Raw genomic sequence first — 25,908 nt, forward strand, 5'->3', positions numbered from 1 at the left:
AGAGGACTGTTACAAAAACCCTATCATTTGAATCTCAGTGGTTAGATTCTGGACTTTCATTGTGCCTGAAGCTTCCCACTGTCAATGTCCAACCCTTGTGCTAGATCTTGGGCTCCTGTGGCTGTTGCATTCAACCTAATCTCATGATATCCCATGGGACACTGCACGTAACTCTCCATTACCTGACTTGGAGCTTCTACTGAAGTTGGGTCATTGTCCCTCTGTGCTGGGGTTCTTTGTCCGGGCTCCTCCTGCCATGGTATTGATATTCCAATAGGCTTTCATAGGGAATGGTGTGGAAAGAGATAACACATAGCAAAGGAACTCCTGTAACTGGAGTCATTAACTCAATACACTGTTTGGTTGCAGAAGGTCCCTGGAATCCAGACATTGTGTGCAATACTCTATGCATGTGCATAAAAGTGTTTTGTTTTTGCTGAGAAGAGTCTAGATGTTTAATTTTCTTCTCAAAAATACACTGAGTGGACAGATTATTATGATCTCTGAACACATAATAATCTGGCCACTCAGTGTGTGTGTGTATATATATATATATATGTGTGTGTGTATATACACACACACACACACACACACACATATACATATATATACATACATATATATATATATATACACACATACACACACATACACATACACACACATACACATACACACACATATACACATTAGAGGCCCAGTGCATGAATTCATGCATGGGTGGGGTCTGACCAGCCTGGCCAGGGGGAGGGGACATGGATGGTTGGGCGGCTTGCCTGCTGGTCGAACTCCTGGTCAAGGGGAAAATTTGCATATTAGCCTTTTGTTATATAGGATATACACTGAGTGGCCAAATTATTATGCGTTCAGAGATCATAATAATCTGGCCACTCAGTGTATATAATGCAACATATTTAGAAATAGTGCTACAAACAGATGCAATTTTTCTAGAGAGTAATATGTTCCTAGAATCAAGATGTTAAATCTTCACAAGATACACATGGCTAGTGGCTATCATTTTGGACAGTACAAGTTTATAGCAATATTTCCTTTTGGACGTACAAGTTTAAAAAGTTGTGGCAGAGAAAAATATTCTAGTTGGTTTTTGATGGTTTGTGAGAACCCAATGGCTCAGTTGGTTGGGTGTCATCCTGGGCACCGAGAGGTTGCCAGTTTATTTCCCCGTTAGGGCATGTGCCTGGGTTGCAGGCTTGATGCCTGGGGCTGGGAGGGGGGAGGGGTGTGCAGGAGGTGGCCAATTGATGTTTCTCTATCAATGATGTTTCTATCTTTCTCTCCCTTTCCCTTCCTCTCTCTTTAAAATCAATTAAAACTATTTAAATGTCTGAGAAAAAAAAAATACTGGTCTCTATCAATGTTATAGAGAGATTTAAAAACATTATGTATGGAATGTGTTTTCCAATTGATTCCCATAATTTGAAAACTTTTACCTTGATTTTGACTAAAGAATTCTTTATATATTTAGAGCTTACTTTTGATTTGTAGTTGAGAATTAACTGTAGGGAAGTACATTTTGCCAAACATAGAATCCAATAGAGTTTCCTGGACGCTGCATTTGAGCCTGTTGTAACTTTATTCTCATTTATTCTTGACACAGTGCACAGGGTGCAAAGGCCTGGGGACTCCTTGGGGAGCAAACCTCTCCAGAGTTCAATAAAGCTGGATTAGCAACAAGCACATGATTGAAGAATTCAACTGCCTGCATATTCAAAGATTAAGGAGTACAATTATTGGCAAATACATATTGGAAATAGCCACATTCAAAATTTTTCTAAAATAATTCAAGAGGTGTTTATTTTCCAAACCAAGGAAAAAACTCTTGTGGAAAAATTAGTTTTGAAGTTTTGCAGAAACCTTTGTTTTTTAACTATTTCTTACCTACTGTTGAGTTTTTCCAGCTGTTAGCACACTCAGACCCAGGGAAGGTCCCAGACCTGCAAAGCTACCTCCATAAGTGGAAGGCAGGGAAAGACAGAAGAAAATCTGGTAATTAATGGAGTTAATGATCAAGTTAATAAGACTAGAGGCCCAGTGAACAACATTCCTGCACTGCGGGGGGTTGGGGGGGTCCCTCAGCTCAGCCTCTGCCCTCTCACAGTCTGAGACCCCTCAGGGGATGTCCGACTGCCGGCTTAGGCCCGTCGGACATCCCCTAAGGGGTCCTTAGTGCTGCCGTGGGGGCAAGAGAGGCTCCCGCCACTGCCACAGCCAGCTGTGAGCCCAGCTTCTGACTGAGTGCCACTCCCCCTGTGGGAATGCACTGACCACCAGGGGGCAGCTTCTGCATTGAGCATCTGCCCCCTGGTGGTCAGTGCATGTCATAGTGACCGGTCGTTCTGCCGTTCAGTTGATTTGCATATTAGCCTTTTATTATATAGGATGCTGCTACAGAAGAAAATGTATCCCTGTGTCACTTGACAAGTGCCAAAGAATTATATATGGTAAAGTGGAGGAATACTCATGGGTACTAGTATGTGAATGCTACCAGGTACAGGAAATGAGTTTACATGCCTGACCAGGTCAGGACAGTATGTAACTTTTGATGTTACACATAGCTAGGCTAATACTTTGATTCTCTTGGTATTTTTGCCAACTGATCAATTGTTGAATAAAATCACATTAGCAACATTAATGTGACAATTAGAGACCATAATTTCTTATAGAACTATGGCAAGGATATATGTTATGTAATGATAAACAATTTGGGGAGTGTGCTTACATTGAATTAGCATAGTATTAATCATTTTGGTCCATGTTTGGCAGCTCCAATTAAAAAAAATCATATCTCATTTTTCTTTATAATATTTATATCATCTTAAAATCAAATTAGCTCCTAGAGTTTCATTTGAAATAATTCACTTCAATGTTATGCACTATAGAAGCATCAATATAAAATAGAACATTTTGTATGTTTTGTTTGACATTTTATATATTTTTACATATAACATATTATTTTTACTGAAAGAGAATTAAAGGGCTATATTTAAAATATTAGCAAGAGTGAACCACACATAAAATCTTCACTGTGACCTTTAAAGCAAAGTATGAAAATAAAGACAGAAATAATGTTAGGAATAGAATATATTCTGTAATATGGCTCCATGGAGTGTTTATATGGCTTCACAATATTCCAAATAGAAACTACAGCTGTGGTATGCTTTTGGCAAAGATAAGTATTTTGGTAACTACATAGTCTTTATGGCTCAAATAATAATTTTTTAAGTTTTATTTAATACACCTTTAACTTTCCTTAATGTTCTGTTGTTAATCAAAAGGAAGCAAATATTTTTTTACTACCATGTTGATCCCTCATCAGAGCATCAGAAATAACTGATTCATAACAAAGATCTGCAGAGATCTCTAAACACTTCTAAACATCATCCTATTATCTTTATAGTATTTCATTTATATATTAATCACACACTAACTTGTCAGAAATGTCATTGCATCAGGAAAATATACATTCTTCTTCATACTGAATTTTGAAGAAATTTTCAGGGGCTATATTAAGAAATCATTCTGTGAAGGCAACTCTAGGAAGGCACTAAGATTGTCTGGCTCTATGAGAATGTTAACTGGTACAGCCAGGATGGGAAACAATGTGGAGGTTCCTAAAAAAATTAAAATAGAACTACTAAATGATCTAGCAATACCACTTCTCAGTTCATATCCAATGAAAATGAAAACAGACAATCAAAGACATACCTGCCCTACCATGTTCATTGCTGAATTATTGACAATAGCCAAGATATGGAAACAGCCTGAGTATCCATCTATGTATGAATAAAGATCTATCTATCTATCTCTGTAGATGTAATTTGGAATATTATTCAGCAAAGAAAAAGAAGGAAATCCTGCCATTTGCAACACATGGATGACCCTTAAAGATATTATGCTAAATGAGATAAGCCACAAAGACAAATACATTTTTATTTGGAATCTGAAAAAAGCAAAGCAAAACAAAACAAAACTCAAACTCATAGACATGGAAAGTAGAAAAGGGATGCCAGACTCTGGGGCTGGGAAATAAGGAAAGGTTGGTAAAAGAGTACAAACTTTCAGTTACAAGTTGAATGAGGTCTGAGGATCTAATGTAAAATATAGAGACTATAGTAGATAACACTGAAATTTGCTAAGAAAGTAGAACTTAAATGTCCTCACACAAAAAACCCAAACTCAGATATAAATAAATATGTGAGGTGATAGATGTGTTAGTTAACTAGATGGGGGAATTTCTCCACAATATATATGTATATCAAATCACCACAGTGTACACTTTGAAAACATTACAATTTTATATGTCAACTAGAGGCCTGGTGCACGAATTTGTGCCTGGGTGGGGTCCAGCCTGCCCACCCCAATTAGGGTGGGGGAGGGGGCCATTTGGGGGCAGTGCCAGCCAGGGAGAGGGGCTGTGGGCGGTTGGCTGGCCAGCCGCATCCCCTGGTCAACTCCTGGTCAAGGAGACAATTTGCATATTAGTCTTTTATTGTATAGGACTAGAGGCCCGTTGCACAAAGATTCGTGCAAGAACAGGCCTTCCTTCCCCTGGCTTTGCTCCTGGCCATCCGGGAGCCTGCCAGTCCTCGCTCCCAGCCACCCGGGAGCCTGCAATTTTAGCTCCCAGCCAGAGCGCCACTCCTGTAGCTCCCTCTGCCCCCCACCCTCCCCCTCATAGCAGGCATCCTGCACCACCCCACCAATCCATGCCTGTGTATGCAAATTAACCCATCTTTGTTGGGTTAATGTGCATACTCACTCCTGATTGGCTGGTGGGCATCGCGGAGGTACGGTCAATTTGCATCTTTCTCTTTTATTATTATAGATTATGTCAACAAAGCTGAAATGTAAGGAATATGTGAATCTATATACAGTACCTTAATTGAACTGAGAGAAATTTAAGGAGCCTGGGAAAATATAATGATAATGATCATAATCATGCTGAAGATGTGTACCACCTTATTAGCAGCACCTACACTTTACAGCATTTTAACTTCACGGAGGTTTCTCACATTTTCATCTTAGGAAACTGAGACCAAGGGACATGTAAGGTAAAAGAATAAGCTGAAGCTCATCTGTTCTTAGACCTTTACTTAAAATCCATGCTTTCTCATTATACCATCGATGTTTTTTCTGACATAGGTATTTTGAGTGAAAATGATTCTGAGAAATTAAGTAGAGTTATACAATTAATTTTATACCTCTGTAGTTTAGGAATAAAATCCATAATGCTTGTCTAAGACAGATTTGCAAGCCGTCCAGCAGTGGGGTGGTAGGCTTACCACCTTACAATAGAAGTAAGGACACAAACTGAGATTCTTGCCTATTTCACCTAGCTCTACAAGAAGGGAAGAAAGAACAGGTAAAGCAGAACTATTCTTAGAATGCAGTCCTGGGTTTATTCCAATTTGTTACTGTAATTGTTTGTTTCAGTATATACTAATATGCTCAGCTGCTATAACAAAATGCCAGAGCCTGGGTGGCTTAAACAACAGTAATTTATTTTCTCACAGTTGTTAAGAATGGAAGTCCATGATCAAGGTGATAGCAAATTTGGTTTCTGGGGACGGCTCTGTTCCTGGTGGGTAGACATCCACTTCCTCTCTCATCTGGCCTTTCTTCCATGTTATGAATCTTTATAGCAGGAAAGACAAAGAGAGGGAAAGAGAGAGAAAAAGAGAGAGAGAGAACTCTGGCATCTCATCTTCAAAAGGCACTAATCCTATCAAGTCAGGACCCCATTCATTTACCTCATTATTAATTACTTCCTTAGAGGTCCCATTACCAAATGCAGCCACAATGGAGGTTTTGAGACTTTATTATATGAACTAGAGGCCCAGTGCACGAAATGTGTGCATGGGGGAAGGGGGACCCTCAGCCCGACCTGCACCCTCTCCATTCCAGGAGCTGTCAGGGGATGTCCTACTGACAGCTTAGGCCCACTCCCCGAGGTTCTCTGCTCTCTGTGGGGCCTGGATGCTTCGCCGCTGCTACGGCGATGAAGCCACCATGGCAATGAAGCTGCTGCGCCCCGCTGTCCGCTCTCTGTCTGCGGGGCCTGGCTGCTTCACCACCGCCACGCAGATGAAGCCCCCACACCATGCCGTCCACTCTCAGCAGCGGGGCTGAAAGGACGGGAGGGCTCCAGCGGGGCCGAGGGGACTGGGTGCCACCATCTTGTGGCTATGGGCGCCACCTTCTTTGTGACAGTGTGACAGTCAATTTGCATATTCCCTCTTTATTAGATAGGATTGGAAAGGGACACAAACATTCAGTCTGTAACAATATGGAAGCTGCCACTTGCCTCTGGGTTTATCTGTAGGCTGTCTAAAAGCCTTGCTAAACCTCATATTACGGAACCACACTGGTGTTTGTATTCTGAATGTAAATACACGTGTCCGGATTAGAATTCTTGATTGCTTCATCTGCCTTCAACCTCCAGGCTAGTTCTCAAAAACAGGTCCTCTCTCTGTGGCTCCCAGGAACACGCATGTTTAACTTTGCCGCTTCCTTCACTCTGTTATGGATTGTGGGCCCCCATGGAAACCAACAGGGGATACTACTTAGACAAAGAATGAACAGCTGTACTCTAGAACGACACAAAAATTTGAACACACATAATTTGAAAAGCAAAATCTTAAAGGGAATTGACAGAATCATTAATTCCTGCTTTTCAGAAAACACACATCACAATAAATACTGAGGTTTGGTAATACACGTTCTGTGTTAAAATATTACTATTCCTTTGGCAATTGATGAAAGTAAACCAACACATTAAGGACCTGAGGTCTTATAAATCAGTAGCACACAGTCTTATGGATAAAAAGTATTGAGTTTCTCATAGCCCTACTTAACTATTAAACCCATTACTATAAAATTAGCTTATTGAGTAATTACCTAAAAGAGAAATGCATATTTCAGATCATTCTCCATTTCCTAAAATAACTCTTTTTACGTATTATATAACTTTGCAAGTATTTCTAACATTCATTGAATTACTGACTATATATTTAAAAATTAATTTAGCTTAGATGTATTGTGAAGAACAGTTGGAATTTCTATACTTCCAGAAACAATGTAATACATATTAATTATAATAATAATTGACATCAATTCTAAAGTATAATATTGAACTTTATTTTGCTTTTGTAGCTCTATTGTGTCTTTAATGAATTTATAATGTTATAATATCAAAATAGAATTCCATGAGGCATTGAGATTTTTAATATAAAACTATAATGACTTTTGTTTTGAAAATTTATCAAACTTCGGTGACCTCAATTTTATGTAAGAGAATTTCTTGAACTCCTGATTCCTATGTTTTGCATGGGAAAAAAAGTGATACATATTATTATAAAGAAAGCAACTATGCTATTTATAATAGTGATTTCACTTTAAATAAATTGAGTGATATAGTACATTCATGACTTTATTATGTGAGTGGGTGAGCTGTCATTTTATGTTCCTTTTACTTTGCTAGCTTTTAAGAAATTCTGTATATGTATGTGTGTGTGTTTGTTTATTTTTATCTTCTCAAATATTATCTAATGTCATTTTTAGATAGTGATGGAAATTGTCATTATATTTAGTCAAATCACATTCACTTATGTTACTTTAGAATTATTTGTTTTTTAAATTACATTCATTTTTTGAACATATGCAATTATATGACAGAAAAGTTTAATGAAAAATATTTTGGAACAATTTATGTGCAATGAGTTTAGAAGTTAATGTTGCGTTACTGACCAAAATAAATGAAGAAATAAAGATGTAATAGGGTCAAAATGTTCATTAGGGTTGAAAATATAAGTTCTTATTCTGAAATATACCTAAGTATATTAAAGCAATGTGAAAATCTGATTCACAGATTTTGATAAACTTTCAAACTTTTTTATTCCTTGTAAAATTATTATCAAGTTGAAATGGAAGTGAAGTGCATTTAAAGACATTTTTAGTAGAAAACAGTAGATTTCCTTCAGGAGCTTCTGGGTCAACTGCTTTCATTTTTTTTTAATGAAATAGATATTGTTCACTATTCACCATAAGAGTGAATAAAAATAAAACACTTAGTTTAAAAAAATAGATCACAAAGAATGTAACACATTCACTCCTTAGGATCTTAAGTCTTCTCTCATTTTGTGTCCTTTTGTTCTGTAATTGGTTGCTAGCACCCCCTTTAACCCACCTTAAAGGGCAAGCAGGAAATTCATGTTTTCGTTCATCAGCCCATCCCACTGAAAAGCGTTCGATATTAAAACAGTTTGCAAGGAGCAAAAGCAGAGGAAACAGGAGGCCCAGCTAGCCTGTAGCAAGATACATGCAAGATTGGCTGCAACATACATGGAGTCTTGTTCCTGTCCAGTGTTTGCATGGAGATATCAAGTTAATTAGGGTATGACTCTGTTCTTCACTTTAAATGTGACCTTTTATTATATCTGTGGCTCTCTGGTTCATGTGGTGTCATAAAGCTCTGGGAAAGTCTTTCCAGCTGCTTGACACAAACTGGAAAAAATGAAGCATTGATGTTTCCTTTTGCCTGGAGGTTTTTAGAGCAGCAAATTACTGCAGAGGCAAAGTTGGTGTGGTAGATTTGCTGTGGGTGTCAGAATGCTTCTTTTGTCTTTTAGCTCCTCGCCTTCCCTGGTGATCAGGTGCAACTTGTGGGGAGCGGAGGGGTGTTGGAGGGAAGGGGTTGGGGTGGGGGGAGATTGGTTCAGGAGGAGGTTACATGGCAGAATTCCCACGAATGCTGGCGAAGGATGAACAAGATAAAGAAATCTTGTTTTTCTGAGCTAGAGGATTCTCTGCATGACTTCCCCACTGTTGGGGTGATGAGCTTTCAGGCTGAGATTTTATTAACGATTCATATGGAGATTGAGGGCAGTGGAGGAGCAGATTCTCACATAAACTTGATCTGTCCATGAATGCAGTTCTCTGTTTGCCCTGACCCTGCCTGGCTTAAGACACTGCCTGTGAGGCCAGCGTGCCAGACACAAAGAAAGAAATGAAAGGCAAGCACATTCCAGGAGTCTGCACAAAAGACAGAGCAGTTTCTGGTCCTCTCCCCAGAGAGGATCTTATCTCCGCATGGCCAAAAAAAAAAAAAAAAAAAAAAAAAGGCCTCTAAAATGTTTATTTGTATACGTACAGTTTTAAAAGCGATGTGGCTGTTGATAGATGTTTTGTTAGGTCTTAATGTTCTCTTTTCAAAACTTGTGGAAACTAGAAAAATCTTGGCGAGGGTATACTTTCTAAAGTTTAGTGTTAGAAGTCTCTGGCCTTGAAGTATTTTTACTTTCTTGATTGGTAGGTAACTTGCAAAATGAATCCTCTTCGGCTCTCAGAGAAGCCAGAACAACATGTTAAAGCTTGAGTTGACTTCCTGATGCCTTGTGACTCTGCAACTTTTGAAACGTGTGACCGAGTTCATGCATGAGATGAAACTGACATGTGGCCCAAGCCCAGACATCCCCAGGCTCATTACTAGGACAGCAGGGTGACATTAAAAAGAAGAAGAAGAAGAAGCAAGTGGAGAGGAAAGTTTGAGTGGGACCAAAGTGCAAGGGAGACCAGGAACTTTTAACTTTTTAGCATTCCTACAATTATTGGCAATTCACGATACCTAGATGCAGAGCAACAGTGGAACGATATGCTATCCCAAGACATTTCCCTGTAACTAAACATACTGGTTTTATTGTTTAACAAGTGCACACTCTGGATGTATGAAGTATTTAGGTTTAAGGGATAAAAAACTGATATACATAATTCTGTTGCTACTTGATGTGTTCCCACAGATGCTTACAAATCAGAAAACCCAGAAACCCAGAAACACAGGCTCTTGAATTTTGTGTACCTGTGTAGCTGTTCAAGTTGTTTCAAAACTTTTATGGTTAAAAAACAAAACAAAACAAAACACAAAAACACACACACACACAGTAGAGGAATGCAGGCAAATGCCATTAATTATGATAGTTTTTGTTCCTTTCATTTTATAGTGGTTTTATTTCCATGAAATTAACTGTTGTACTTAGGCTAATTGTCAGTAATTGGTGACAAAATCACTTCATTGTTTTTCTATAGCATGATACTAATTAGGACTTTGATAGACTGGCCCAGCCATGTTCTGTATTTTACCTCCTATTGCAATCAGTGGTAGTTAATAACAAGTGCAACTTAAAAAAATCTATATGATAAAATGTTTCTATTAATAATTAAACAAGTCTTTTAAACAGTCTGTCACATATTAATTTTAAAACATTGACATTGAAGGAAGCTTTCATTATATGTTTAGTTGGGTTTCATGAAACATCAATTTATGGTTTCTGATTTGAACTAAAACCTATTGGAATGATCTATAAAAGAAGAGAATTACAAATTTCAACTGCTTAGCCACATGCCTTTTTATTATTCTGTTTGTGTCTGCCACATTGAAATTAGCGTTGCTTTTGTAAGATACTTTTCTAAGGTAGCACAGGGCTAGATGGCATTGTCTTTCTTGTCACGCCTGACAGTTAAATTGAGTCTAATAAAATGTAACATATTGTTTATTCTTGATTTCTAACTAGGTTTTTTTCTGTTTTGTTTTTGCACCTAAGAGTTGTTTTGAAGCATTATATTTTAAGTGAAAAATATATATGAACAGTTGAGATTATAAAAGCTTGGTTTTATTTCTTTCTGGCATAGAAAAGTATGTTCCTTGTAGGTAATAGATTTTAAAGAAAAATAGGAGAGTACAGTATTTTGTGAAGTGAGCTTTAATGCCTATGAAAGAAAATAGTATTACACTATATATCCCATTAAAACAATCACAGCCAATGCTATTTTGCTTTTTTTTTCCTTAAAAGAATTATTCTCAACTGACTTTCCCTGTGATTTTTATGAATTTGTAAGTTTCAAAAGTTTTCTAATACTTTGACAAATAATCTCTTTGCTTTTCTTCCTCATTCTAAAATACTCTTAGCAATCAAGTGCATTCTGCAATTTACAATGCACTCCGTTTGTTTTAAATGCATCCATGATGTATAACGTAGAGTGGAGTGTCCCACAGTCATCCTGAAAAAAGTTTTTAAGAAGCAATTAGAAAAATAATTGCCTATTAAAAAGTGAAGATTGCTTTGAGCAGGGAGAGAAGAAATTGAATGTTGAAATTGAAAGCATTCATTGTTAGCTGGACACATATGCACCAAATCTGAAATTAGAGAAAAATCACGAAATACGTATTTTGGCAAGGGGAATTGTTTAAATTTTCTAAAGCTGTCAGCCCATTTCTCTATTTTTTTCCCCTGCTAAAGAAAAATTTCCAATGGAAAGCCTCACCTTTTGTACGAAGTTGAAATGTTTTATTTTTTCAGGATTGTCCTACACTGTACAAAATCAGAACAATTCAATAGCTTCCAGGGAAGGAGGGGGCCACAAATGAGAATCTTTCTATCATTTTAGAATGTCCATGGCAAAGCACAAAAACTATATAAATCTGTGGTTGTTTCTTTGCAAAAAAGAATCTTTTGATTGCAGCAGTTATTTGAATACCCATTCAGGTTCTTTTGTAACGTGTTGTAATAAATGCACATCTCCTAAATGAAGAATACTCATGAGGGGACAAAACTCCAACATAAACCATGTTTAGATGCTGCATTTCAATTGGTTACCCCATAGGATTAGACACAGGTTTTTGTACTTTTGATTTCTTTCTTCCTTCCTTCCTTCCTTTCTTTCTTTCTTTCTTTCTTTCTTTCTTTCTTTCTTTCTTTCTTTCTTTCTTTCTTTCTTTCTTTCCTCCTCTCTTCATGCTCTGGAAAATAAATTTCCTTAAACAAAATTCAGTTTGTTCCTTTTTTTCACCTTACTGGTATATATCAAGTATGTTCTCTTGTTTCTTATCAATTTCAAATAAATAGAATGTGAAAAACAAACAGGATTGAAACTGACTTTAAGTTTTAAGAATGATAAAGTTACTCGGGAAAGATAATTGTTCTCTTTTACTCATCCTGCTTTCTCGTAGAGATGCTGGAGAGGAAAGTGGGTCTGCTTTTTCTTTCTTGAATTTCCTAAATGTTCAGGGACAATACAAAAGAGGAAACAAGATTCTGGTAATAGTACTATGAGCTCCATGCATGGGCATGTGAATCCTATAGGAAAAAAGCCAATAAATCCAGTCTGCTTCTAGCATAATCATACTTGACAACCATACACACACCGCTGGGGCTACCCGGGTAGCAGCCAGCATCTTTGCCTGCTCCAGCCCCAGAATCTTTTATAATTGTAATGGGTTTCATCAGTCCAAGCTGTGCCAACACCCCTAATTAGCCACAGCCTCATTTTAAAAATTAAAACCACCCCACACAATAACACCCCCAACAAGAAGCACCCCACAGCACTCAGTATGTTCCTTGTGGGATATCACACTGTGGACAGTAGCATTCCCTGACCTACATGGCCTCAGTGGGGTTCATCCACTTCCCTAATCAGAGGTGTGCCCACGGCGGGACCACCAGATCCCACCAAACTCTGCTGTTTGTTGCATTTTAATTCTTTTTTTTTCAGTGATGTGCTGGTTCATACCAGAAATAGCCTCTCTCTTCTTACTGCTAAATGTTCGGCAGCCCACCAACTAAGCAAACAGCAATGAATAAAATAAAAAAGTGATCAGAGGTAAAAGATACTTATTCCAAGTTAGTTTTAGTTTATGGTGCTCAAAGAAGTTCCCCATTCCATGCAACTTGTTTTTGTTTTTGTCTCCCCAGGGGTGAAGCGCCTGCAGCACTGGGGAAAATGGTCCCTGGCTACCTTAAATAGCATCAATCATCTTAAAGCATTGCAAGAAGCCTGGAGGTATCTTAAGTTTTATCTATTTTAGAATGTCCCGAGTACATTTTGTCTCACTATATGTGCATCCATGTGTAAAGACACACACTTTTCCTATTCTATCCACATTTTCTGGGACCTTATACTGTGTTGGGCAACATCAAAATCTGTAACTTGGGGGAAATTGACATGACATCAAATGCAGGCCACAACTGTGAAAGGCTGATGAAATGACTTCGTTCATGCATGGCTGCAGCTCCTGATTCAGGTGACCAATGTCTGCAGGTGAAGCAAAACTGTCTATGTTTTGCCTTTTGTTCCCTATGACCCATTGTTTCATTTGTAAATAATGGTTTCATTACAAGCTGCTTTGCTTTAAAATCCAGTGGTAACCTGAGACCAGTGATTATTTTGCAAATGACCTAGCCATATACCAGCTATGAAAATAGTGTTTAACAGCACAGGCAGGCTACTGGAGCTATTATCTCTAAGCATGAGCATAGAAAATAGTCAAGCTCTAACCCATGGTTTGGATATATTTTCGAATTCTCTATCCTGCCTATGTGGGATGAGATGGGACCCATATTTTGTCATATTATTCAATGTATCATTTTTGAGACTAATACACTGAATAATAAAATAAAAACCTATAAAGAAGTTAGCCACTGATATGTGCTATAATCTTACATTATTATTTAAAAGAATAAAAGAGCAAAAATTATAGAGAGTACAGAGGGACTCTGTATCTCTGGAGGTACATAGCTTCCCTGAGTTGTCACATGGCCATGGAAGGGAGACACTGTATCTAGAGCAGTCCCCTATATCTAATTAAGTCTCAAAATAATCTGGAGAAAATCCACTGGAATGAAGCATTAAAGAAAATGCACTTTTGGAAACTACGTTGAAGACATTTTTGTCATACAGACTTTCGTTCCAGGAATAATTTTTAACAAGCTCAAGATGTGGGATATTAAATGAACTATGGCAACAAAGAGCTTAGCATCTGGCCACATTGTAAACTGTCAAAGATATAAAAACATCGTAGCAGGCCATGCGATTGTAGTTAACACGATCCGAGTGGAGTGAATCTAGGCGATGCCTCACCTTCTTGCTTTTCACATGTGCAGTTTTGCTCTCTGGTTTACTTCTTCCTGTGATCGATTCCCATGCAGAGCCAGATCTCTCCAGGAGAAGGCTGAGATTAGAACAATGTCAGCCTCTGCTTTTAGCAGCGTGATGAGGTCATCAATAATGCATTGGCAATCTCAGGAACCTCGTGCATGCGGGCATCGCAGCTGCCCGGCATTTATTGTAGGACTCACAGGTTTGAGCTGAGATGTCACCACATCTACTATTGAGGCAGGCCCTGATGCATTCTCAAGAAATCTGGGGGTGGCGGGGAGGTGGGAGGAGGGGGGTGGTCCTAGAGACAGCTGTTGAGATTACCTAACTGAAACATTACATTAGAGGAGGTTATTGAGGAGGGAGGGAGAATGCATCTATGGAATTGCTTTTTTAAAGAAGCCTATTTAGTCAGGGCTACTCTCGTAACCTTTGTCTCCCCAGCTCCCTTCTAAGGTTTGTAAGTTTTGTTGTTTCTCTGGAAAGTTTATTCATATCCGAACAGCTTGCCTGGCCGCGGCGATCATGTTCTGTACTTGCGCTTTCTGGTCACGGTGTAGCAGAGAGTAATAGAGAAGGGGAATAAGTGAGTGTGGAAATGCAAAGCTGTCTCTTGTTACATTTTATCGATCTCATTCTGGTGTCATTCAATTAAGACAGAAATGTGATGGATAGTCTCTGCACAGATTCCTGGGTTGCTCTCCATCCATTGCGGAGAAAGCTTTTGTGTTTTATTTGGAGTTGGAGGGAGGGGGTGGGGAAAGGCCATGGGCAAGTGGGAGAAATCAAAGATGCTATGTGATCTGAATTACAAATCAACGTCTCCCCAAGGATGCTCCAAATGTCAAACATACCATGTATATATTTTCACGTATTTTCTCAGACACAGTTGATGTTTCACCTTCTTGGTTTTCACATGTGCAGTTTTGCCCTGTTTCACTTCTTCCTGTGATCGTATGGGATGGGTTACCAAATCTTAAGGTGGAATTCATTCTTTTAAATATTTTCAAAGGCTTAGGAGGTAGCATCCTCTTCCTACCAGCGCTAGATAATTAAACATGAGCCACATGGAAAATAACTAGTCAAACTTGTGCCAATTTTAAAATTTGAGAAAATGAAAAATTCTCTTGTCACTTGTTACGGACCTGTGACTCTAGGTTGACCTGTTTTCGCAAATAGAATTTAAAGCCGGTAAAATGAAAAGAGCAAAGAAAGGTGTGTTTGTTGTTGTTGTTTTTAGTTCATAAACCAATCACTCTTATCATTCCTTATGCTACAGAGGGCATTATGAGTCAACTATCCGAATTCTGTCCTGTATAGATTCCGACCCTTACTCTGGGTGGCTTGCTTTTCCTTAACTATATCACTCCCTCTGTATTTGTTCACACGGCAGTGATAGTAGTTCATGAATGCGAAACACTGTAGAACTACTCCTCTAACCAAAGTGTTTTATGTTTTTTTAAGAAATTGAAATAACTAGTGTAAACAGCTACTAAAGCAGGTTAGGCCAAGCAAACTCCCTTGGGACCTCTTGAAGCAATACCAGATTCAAAATGAACATTCGGGATTTTCAAATCAAGGTTATGGGTCCTGATCATTAATGCAACCTGAAAGGCAGTGAGGAATACAAATATAAGCAGGATTTTTAATATCAGAGCAGTATGTTAATGTGCAAGCTCCCCTATGCACGTGGTATGTGACATTGAATAAAATGCATACATACTCTAGTTTAAACCTTACTTCCTTTATCTGAAAAATAACAGGACAGAATTACACAATTAAGTATATGGAAATGCCTACTCCATGCTTGTCCTATGCACTTAGAACATGGCAGGTATCAGACACATTTAGCTTCATCCTGAACCCCCCTGGATGGTTTTGACACTGAGTAATTTTGTCTTCTAATAAACTTGCTCAGTCATTTGAGAAAGGAACAGAAGCAAAGAACAAATAGTACAGTTGGGCCCTATCTCTGCGAATGAAACTTTTTCTGGATCCTAATTCACAGAAGCTCATTTACCAATTGGTGTGATATTGTATTAAAGAATTTTCCAACCATCCACTCAAAGTTTGTCCTACAACTTCACTTGTGGAAGGAACTCTTAAGCCAAGTTGTATTTGTCAAAGATGTTTTTAACTGCCATGCTTTAACCTGAAAGCTAAAGAGCAGCAGTGAGCTCAAGCAGTTATTTACGGATTTTACAAAGGCGAGGGGCACCAGAACTTGATTAAGTTAGAAATTTAACTGATAGCTCACGTTGTAACTTCCTCAGTAAGCTAAAACACACACAAATATTGTCTTGCTGGTACATGCACAGCCTTTCAGCATGGTTGGAACATAAATGTATGCATGTGTGATGGAATTTGGCTCTCTTCATGTTCTTTTTTTTTCTTCTCCCCCTTATGGGCCATACATTTTTAATTAGAGTGCTTAATGAAAATCATCTTCATGAATCAAAGCTTACCTCAAGCATACATGGAGGCATAATCTATTTAAGGAAAGGCCATCTATAAAGGTAGGTAGTAAGTAAAATAATTTTCCCCGTGATCAAAACACAATACATTATTAGATTCTTTATGTTGAGAGAATTTTTTTTATGCTAAGTTTTGCACACAATATTTTTTTTTTCCAACTATCTACCTTATGTGTGCTAAGGTTGCTTAACACATTGCCAACACTTTGGTAGACATGAGTTAACAGATTCCTACAGTCTCACATAATCATTCTGCACTTAGTCAACATTATAGTAAAATATATATATATATATATATGTGCATGTTTATAGGGGCATTAATACAAATAGTTATCTAACCCATTTTGTAGGAAGTATGGGCAGTACTCTCTGATGCCCTGGACAATGTTCATTTTTCTCTCATGAAGGCAGGAATCGCCATGCTTTTTTGGGTCATTCTCAATTACCCATTTCAGTGGTTCAGGTCCATTGAGGGGTGAAGTGCTCTTCACTTCTTTGGGGTCCAAGGAGGTGCTACTAAGAAACTGCTTTCTAAGATGTATCACATTCCATGGTTGATTGATATAATCTTACCTAATAAAGAGGAAATATGCTAATTAACCATCACTCCATCACAAAGATGGCTGCACCCACAGCTGAGGCCAAGTTCCCATAAGGAGCCTTAACAAGCAATCAGCAGGGACCTGAGGCTACGCCCTCCCCCGCCCCCATGGGGCTTGACAGGGGACCTCAAGGTGCCCTTCCGGTCCTGGTGCTGGGCTAGGGGACCTTAGGCTGCTCCCCCCGCCGCCCCAGCGCCAGGCCGGGGGACCTCAGGCCATGCCCCCAACCTGGCAGGGCTTGACAGGGGATCTCAGGCCATGTCCCACACCTGGCGGGGCTTGATGGGGGACCTCAAGGCATGCCCCCCCACCCTGGTCTGGGCTGGGGGACCTCAGGCGACGCCCCCTGTCCTGGCGCCAGGACAGGGGACCTGAGGCTATGTTCCCTGCCCAGCGGGGCTTGACAAGGGTGGGACTAGCCAGGTCTGGATCTATCCCAATGAGGGGGGTGAGGGGGGGGGGGGCGGCCGGGTCTGGGTCTCACGCGATTTTGAGGCGCAGGTGGGTGGGTGGTGACTTGACTCTGGGTCCCGTGGTGTGCCCCAGACTCTGACAGGAGGAAGGTTTTCATATACATATTACTAATTTTCTTTCATCTCTGACACTTCTATTATAGAGAAAGGGCAAATAGCAATATTAAATTATTTCCTCTAATCCCCTTTTAATGTGCACGAATTTTGTGCACATTAAAATAATTAAGAAGGTAGACTTTTAAAAAATTATAAGTAATCATAATTTACAGAAACAGAGACCCTAGACTGGGATCTTAGCTTATCCTATATAATAAAAAGCCCAATATGCTAAGTGTCTGGTCGTCTGGTTGGCTGTTCAACCAATCAAACTGTAATATGCTAATGATATGCTAAGGCTGCTCAACTGCTTGCTATGACATGCAGTGACCACCAGGGGGCAGACAGTCGACTGGTTGACCAGTCACTGTGACGTGCACTGACCAGCAGGGGGGCAGACGCTCTGACCAGTAGGTTAGCTTGCTGCTGAGGTTCAGCCAATCGGGACTGAGCAAGATGGGCTGGACATGCCCTAGAGCCCTCCCACAGTCTCTCCCTGGCTGGCCAACCTCCCATGTCCCTCCCCAGCCCTGATCGTGCACTAATGGGGTCTGTTGGCCTGGCCTGCATCCTCTCACAATCTGGGACCCTTTGGGGGATGTCTGAGAGCTGGTTTCAGCCCGACAGTGGAACAACCAGTCCCTATGACATGCACTGACCACCAGGGGGCAGATGCTTAATGCAGGAGCTGCCCCCTGGTGGTCAGTGCACTCCCACAGGGGGAGCGCCACTCAGCCAGAAGCAGGCTCATGGCTGGCGAGCGCAGCGGCAGTGGTGGGAGCCTCTCCCACCTCTGCAGCAGCACCACAGGGAGTGGGCCTAAGCTATCAGTCGGACATCCCACAAGGGTTCCCGGACTGCGAGAGGGCACAGGCCAGCTGAAGGACCCCCCACCAATGCATGAATTTCATTCACCAGGCCTCTAGTACATTATAACTTTCCATATTCAATTACAGGAAAACACATACTCTAATATTTGTGGCAATATTGCCTCCTTTTAAACTCATAAAGCACTGTGATAATAGCAATTTACCAGATAGTTAAGCACCAATTGCCGATGATATTTTCCCCTTTAAAAATACTTTTGCTGCCCTCAGCCAGTAGTAAAGTCCCTGTTGTTTATGTTCTCTCTCTCCATAGGTTTCTCCTTTCAATTAGAAAGTAAGCATTGTGAAGTAAAAAACAATTGCAGATGACCAAAGAGTGTTTGTTGAAGTAATCATGCTGACTCAATGCCTAGGGTGTCCTCAAGAAACACAGTGTTGCTTTATTGTCTCCATTCCTATTTTGTATTCATCAAAGGGATTTAGAGAATGATGGTATCCTTAGACCCTGGCAGTTCCCTCTCTTCAACAGTCACACTTAACTTGCAAACCACAGAATAGGGCTGTCCTTTGCAAGGACAGACTAGGCATCTGCTCTACGTTTATTGTTGAACTCACATGATGTTCCAGGCACTCTGATGAGTGCAGAGTATGAACATTCTCAAGTTAGTAAGCTACGTACAAATTCATATTAATTTTTATAATCACTTTGTGCTTATCTTGAAGTTTGGAGGATCTGTCTCTGTTGGTCTCTTTGCTTCTGTCTTCTTCTTCCTGGTTCTTAAAGAAGGTTCTTCCTGGTTTCTGGCCATAACAGCTGGATTTAGAATGCTTTTTCAGCAGTTGATGACCACATGGCAAATCAATTGTTTTCTTCCAATTTAAATGTCTTTCTTGATATATTTTAAGGTTGCATCCTAGATAACTTCAGGTTGATATTCTCCAACTGAAATTGTTTTAAGTAAGCAGTGCTTTCTGTTGGCTCATGCTCATTCTCTCTCTCTCTCTCATTTTCTACACGTATCTCCTTTTCTCTAATTATGTCAGCAATCTTTTGGAATCCTAAAATTAGAGTTTTTGACTTTGCATGAACCTGCGGTTCACAAAAGTTATAATATCTCAAATCAAAAAGAAAGTTTTAGAATAATCTAGGTACCTTATTAAAGGATCTGCCCTATCGTCTTGGAGTTTGCAGGGCACAGTTCCTTGTCTTACTCACTTTTCTGTCCACAGTGCTTGACACGTAAGAGGAGGATGATGAAGGTTTACTGAAATAGCCATGAACCTTTGTCATAGTTGAAGATATTTTAAACATAAGAGGAGTTAAATTTCATTTTCCCAAACACAGATGTGCTAATTAGGCATTCTTCTGATCATGAACCAGTGTTTGAATGTTTTATAACTATGTCTTCTTAATTCTCTCTTCACTGAGATTCTGTTGTTCCAGAGGAGAGAATCAGAGCCCTGTTTTTCTGTCTCCCCTCAGACCATTTTAGGCAATTAGTATGAGCATTAATATTAATATTCATATTATTTTTACATTAGAAGGTAATACATGCTAGCTTATTGGCTAAGATTATTTTTGAGGATTTCTGGTGGTCTGCTACACCATGGGAATTGAACAAGCCATGTTGTAGTGAAACTTAAGTAAAACTATGTTAAGAATATCCAAGATATGCTCCAAAATCACACACATTGAAAACAACTCTCAGAATGAAAAACAGAAATTCTCCATATCATCAAACCTTTTCACTCTACGCTCAATAAGATCGTTTACAATCTCTCTCACCAAAATCCAATTTATTCCTCTGGGATTTTTTGTTTTGTTTTCAGTCACTAATGAGTATAATATCAGCTATTTGGCTATCCACTTGCATTACTCAGTTTAGTATTGAACCAAATCTGTCTCTGACCAGTGGGCACAGCAAGCCTTCCAAAAGATGGACTTATAATGGATTGAATCAAAGTGTGGGAAAGGGAGGTGGAACTGTCTGGGCAGGTTGATCAATAGGAATAAATGTAAAACTGAAATGGGCCCACTTCACTTTCAACTTGTGACTTGAGAAAGATAATTTTCTATACATAACTAGAGGCCTGGTGCATGAAATTTGTACACGGGGGGAGGGGGGGTTCCCCTCAGCCCAGCCTGCACGCTCTTCAATCCAGAACCCCTTGGGGGATGTCCAACTGCCCTCTCACAATCCTGGACTACTGGCTCCTAATTGCTCACCTGCCTGCCTGGTCGCCCCCAACTGCCCCCCTCTGCCAGCCTGGTTGCCCCTAACTGCCCCCCCCTGCTGGCCTGGTCAACCCCAACTGCCCCCCCCACCAGCCTAGTCACCCCTCACTGTCCTCCCTGCCAGCCTAATTGCCCTCAACTGCCCCCCCTGCCAGTCTGGTTGCTTCCTACTGCACCCCCCCCCCCACTGTCCTGATCACCCCCAACTGCCCCCCCCCCGCTAGCTTAGTCACCCCCAACAGCTCCCCCTGCTGGCCTGGTCACCCCTCACGGCCCCCCCCCCCCCACCAGCCTGGTTGCCCCACACAGCATGCTGTTCAGTCATTTGGTCATCCCTCACTAACCCCCCTGCCAGCCTGATCACCCCATGCAGCCTGCTTGTTCAGTTGTTTAGTCGTCCCTCACAAACCCCCTGCTGGCCTGGTCATAGGCAGCCATCTTGTGAGGGCATGAGGGTCAATTTGCATATTACCTCTTTATTATATAGGATTGCAGAAGTCTTAAAATATAGGTATGCATTCATGTCTTGCCTCATTTCTTGTCATGTTAGATGTTACATGATGCTTTTCCAGTAAAACAGGTTTCTAAAGACAAAAGCTCTCTATTTGAGGCTGTGCCTCAAAAAGGATTGCCACCAATTTGGGGTTTGAGTGTTCCAGGGCTTTGTTGTGTTTTGTCAGGAGATGTATTTGATCATTTAACCCAAAGGTGATAAAGTCCATGAAGCTTAACAACTCTCACAAATTCAAGTTTATAAATGACTCAACAATAGAACAAAAGCAAACTACCATAGATAAGGGAGCACATAACACTTGTTTGCTGGTCAAAATATCCTTTTCATTATAATAGACTATTTAGGAAATCATATTAGTGTTTGAATGACCCTTACAGAGTATCAAATCAAATTAAATAGTGCCCATTAGCCCTAAAGACTATCATCAGTTAATTATCATATGAAGTTTCCATCAAGTGGAGAGTTGTTCTCAACTTGGTTGATGAAATACATTCTTCAAAAGGGTTATGTGTTATTTCCTACCTTTTCATTATTTGTGCAGATCATCACTGTTTACAAGTAAAATGGATCATAGAAATGTTGAACTAGTTCAAGAAAGACAAAATTAACTAAAAGAGTAAAACTCCAAAGAACAAACTAATCACCAATAAACCAATGCATTTCACAAGTAGACAGATGTATAATCTGGTCTTTTGTGTTTGTTTTGATTTTAGCAAGTAGCAATTTGCCTGGTAAAGTTTTGCATACAAAATAAATTTGGATTAGATTATTCTGTAATATTGCTTCCAGAGTTAGCAGTTTATGATTTCACAAATATATGACAAAAGTCAACTATACTATTTTGAATCCTCTGAATGTTGAAAGTAGACTTTCTGATTGTTTTAAATCCGCAAAAATTGATCAAAGGCATCTAACGTGAGCACAATGCTCAGTGCAGTGATATCAGTGTACAAAAGACATTACTTCTTACCTTAAGCAGCTTGTAATCCTATTAGGTCAAAAGCACCTAGAAATAAAGGAATGCTAAGAATTGTAAGAGAATGCAGGGCATATAAAATCTAATCTACAACTGCTTATTGAATAACTTTATTTTTAAAAGTGACACATAGTTTACAAAACTTGATCTTAAGGAGTGAGAATATTTTCTGTAGGTAGGAAGACCTGAATTTGAATCTGTTTGAATACATGTTTAATTTCTAGACTTGGGGAAATCACTAAACACCTGGGTTTTCTTTTGTAAAAAAATGGGAATAACACTACCTATTAGGCTACTTTGTGGAGAGGATTAGAGATGATGAACATTTTTAACACAACAGTTGGCCAATAGATGTTTACTACTAATAACAATAACTATTATACATAAAAGTAATAAGAAAGTGCCCTGAATTCTAGGCCAGTCTACCTCACCAAAGAAGTGTAAAATGAAAATTCTCACCCCCTCAATTCATTACCAGGGACCTATATCAGGCTCTTGAGTATTCACTCTTGGGAAATGGAATCAGAACCATAGCTTAAATAGATTACACATATGGTACAAGACAATGAAAAAAATACACAAGAAAGAACAATTATATATTGGGAAAAAATTGATCCAATGACCTAATGTATCATTTTATTATTTCTAGGGAGTGTGTAGGTTTAATTCATAAAAATTCTTCACTGCTTCTATGCTGGAATGCTCTTAGATGAACATTGCACACCTATTAACAAAGTTGGATTAAAGAAACAAGCATTTCAGTATTGAAAAGTTTTCTATACAACATATTAAGGTTTATTGACTAGACCCATGGTCGGCAAACTGTGGCTCGCGAGCCACATGTGACTCTTTGGCCCCTTGAGTGTGGCTCTTCCACAAAATACCACGGCCTGGGCGAGTCTATTTTGAAGAAGTGGCGTTAGAAGAAGTTTAAGTTTATAAAATTTGGCTCTCAAAAGAGATTTCAATCATTGTACTGTTGATATTTGGCTCTGTTGACTAATGAGTTTGCCGACCACTGGACTAGACTAATCCCCACTTACACTTCGTGTGAATTATAAAAAGGTGCCCTTTCCTCTGTGCAGATGACATATACACACTTGCAGGTGTAACAGGACTCATGCTTATGGTTTGGTAAACAGAGCAGGAGATGCATTTCAGCCGCAGTCACCTGCCTGACCAGTGTCCTTTTCATAGGGCATAGCACAAACAACAGGAGCCTTTGTAAATATTATTAAATATAGAGGAGCCCTGTAAATATTAGATAATGACTACAATGACAGAGTGAGATTCTGAAGAGAGTGAACTGAAGATAGTTCCATGGTCTAGCTTAGTTTTTATTCAATTGGAAATCTGGATAGTATGCAGAATAAATGTTACTTAATGCTTTGTACAACAGAAAAAAAGCAACTATAATTGTGTCTGTCATTTAATTATGGATCAGTGATTATTATTCATCTGAAAAAAAATTATATTACCCAAGTAGCATGCTTGTCAATATTTCAAGGCTTAAAAAATTAGAGAAATTTGTTGTGGAAAATGTCAGGGTAGGAAAGGGAGGAGTCGATCAGGAACTGAGTTTGAGTAACCTTTGCTTCTTAGAGAATGCCTTCAATGTTCAACTTAATTCCCCTGATCTTTACTGAGCACTTATTTCAAGATGTAAAAAATATTTGTAAACCATTTCAGACCTTATGAAAGCAACACCCTGGAGGAGAACATGAGCATGTGTATCAGTATACAGTCATATTGATGCCTTAACAGAAAATAAGGCAGATAAAGGGATGAAAAGTCTGCATATTAACAGTTGGATCAGAAAAATATCATGGGTGAAGCAGTATTTCATTGGGAGCCTTTCAAGGACAAGGCCACTCTGTCGTCTTAATGTTATATCCTGGCTTTCTGCATTAAAGCTGGCCCTTTGAATGAGTGAGAGAACAAAAATTTTCAGCTGGGGAGAAACAGCATGGACAAAGGCAGGTTAGGGAAAGTGTGGGCCTATTAAGAGAACAGCAGAACATCCTTTGGGCGTAAGTGTAGGAAAACTTTATGAAAAGAAGCATTATGAGTTGAGGTTGGCAAGAAACAAAAGAGACATGATGTAGACTAGATTTTAGAGGAGTTTGTTTTTTTTCTGTTTTTCTTTTTCTTAAGGTAAAAATTGTTTTTGAAGATTTTGAACATAACCCATTCTGTAATTTATACTGAATTATTTTCTTGATGTATGTAGAATGAATCATTTGAGTCAAGGAAAGTACATTTAGGAGAATCTTCTTATGTGGGGATCTTAGAGAAGCAATAAGATACAGTCAGGTATCTTGACATAAGAGACAAGTAAAGATAATGACTTTAAAGACTTGGCTTGATATAGAAAGTATTTGGGTGAAAGAAGAAATGTAAAAGGAAGAGATAAAGAAGTTGTGACATGTTTTTTACCCAAAATAAATAGAAAAATGGTGTTGTGATAAATAGAGAGGTGAAGCTAAAAGACATGTTTAGAACTCATAGAATTTATAAAATATTTTTACTTAAGAACAAGGGCAAACTGGTTTATAATGTAAACAAGTTTGCATTCAAATTTATGGTGGATTCTTAGCTCCTTTACACCTCTTTAAGATAATATTCATTCTTGATTATTTATTGAGCTCCAAGACATTTTATATAGTTATATATTTATTCACATATTTCTGGTTTATCTTATTTCACAACATTTAATTGGATTTGCAAATGTAAATGAACTCATGCATTTAATGAAGAATAAGTAAAGTCATAAAACTAAATTAAATCCAATTAATGCTGATATTTGATTACCTTTCTTTTTCAGTTATTTTGTACACTTATTTCTCTATTAACTCTGCCCTGGCAGTGATGATTTACTTTCACCTTTTTATTTTGAGACAGTTGTAGACCCACAAATATCTTACAAATTATTACATAGAGTTTCAGTGTATCCTGATCACTGTCAATATCTTATATAACCAGAGTCCAATTTTTAAAACCAAAAACATTAACATTGGTACTGCTGTTTAAATACTAATACTCTCTCAATCATTTTATGAACAGAAATGCCTATAAAAGAAAAAATATTAGAACCTACTGTTACATGATCTGAATACAATTTTAAGCTTTTAGTCAATGAGAATTGACAAGATGGACTGTGCACGGTTAGCCAATGATTATGAACACAACTCCTGCAAATGACCTTAGCATCTATCCTGGACTTCGTGCATACTCGCTCTTTACTTAGGGTTCCAACAAACACGTTTGAGCAACTCTAGCTGACATAACTGTTTGCAAATAATAGAAGTTTTCAAAACACAAACAAACAAAAACTAAGAAAGAGTATTGACAGGTGTAAAATGTCAAGTTTGGTAGTGGCTGGTAACACCATCAAGGAGATGGTTAAAGGCAATGGAAACAGAACTAAGTAGGCAACTAAGGATTGATGGAGATTAAGGCTTGATTGACATTATTAAGGGCATTATTCATATCCCTGGAGCCTAGGAGGAGTGATCAACAATCTAAAAAAAAGAGAGAGAGAGAGATTTATATTTGGTCAGGACTTTTTATGCAACTAATAGAACATTTCTGAAGTGCTGGTATCAACCCACTTCGATTGGGCTTCTAGTATTATTTCACTGTCTACCCTTGTTTAAAATCCTCATTCATCCACTTGCTCAAGCCCCAAACCCAGAAGGCATTCTTGACCTCGCCTTCTATAATTCCCCAAATCTGATCCATTAACAGGTGCTATGATTTTATT

General features: G+C 38.9%; 1 protein-coding gene across 2 annotated transcripts in view; it reads left to right on the forward strand.

The window, feature by feature from the left end:
* Positions 1-25,908, forward strand: part of LOC308242393 (uncharacterized protein) — a 241,579-nt gene that overhangs the window by 200,752 nt on the left and 14,919 nt on the right. For both annotated transcript variants that reach the window (XM_080656609.1, XM_080656608.1), the window contains exon 6: positions 12,765-12,852. In XM_080656609.1, the coding sequence (XP_080512735.1) occupies positions 12,765-12,852 (88 nt within the window). The remainder of the gene's footprint in view (positions 1-12,764; positions 12,853-25,908) is intronic.

This window comes from Plecotus auritus (genome assembly GCF_963455305.1).
Source record: "Plecotus auritus genome assembly, chromosome: 2".
Classification (NCBI taxonomy): Eukaryota; Metazoa; Chordata; class Mammalia; order Chiroptera; family Vespertilionidae; genus Plecotus; species Plecotus auritus.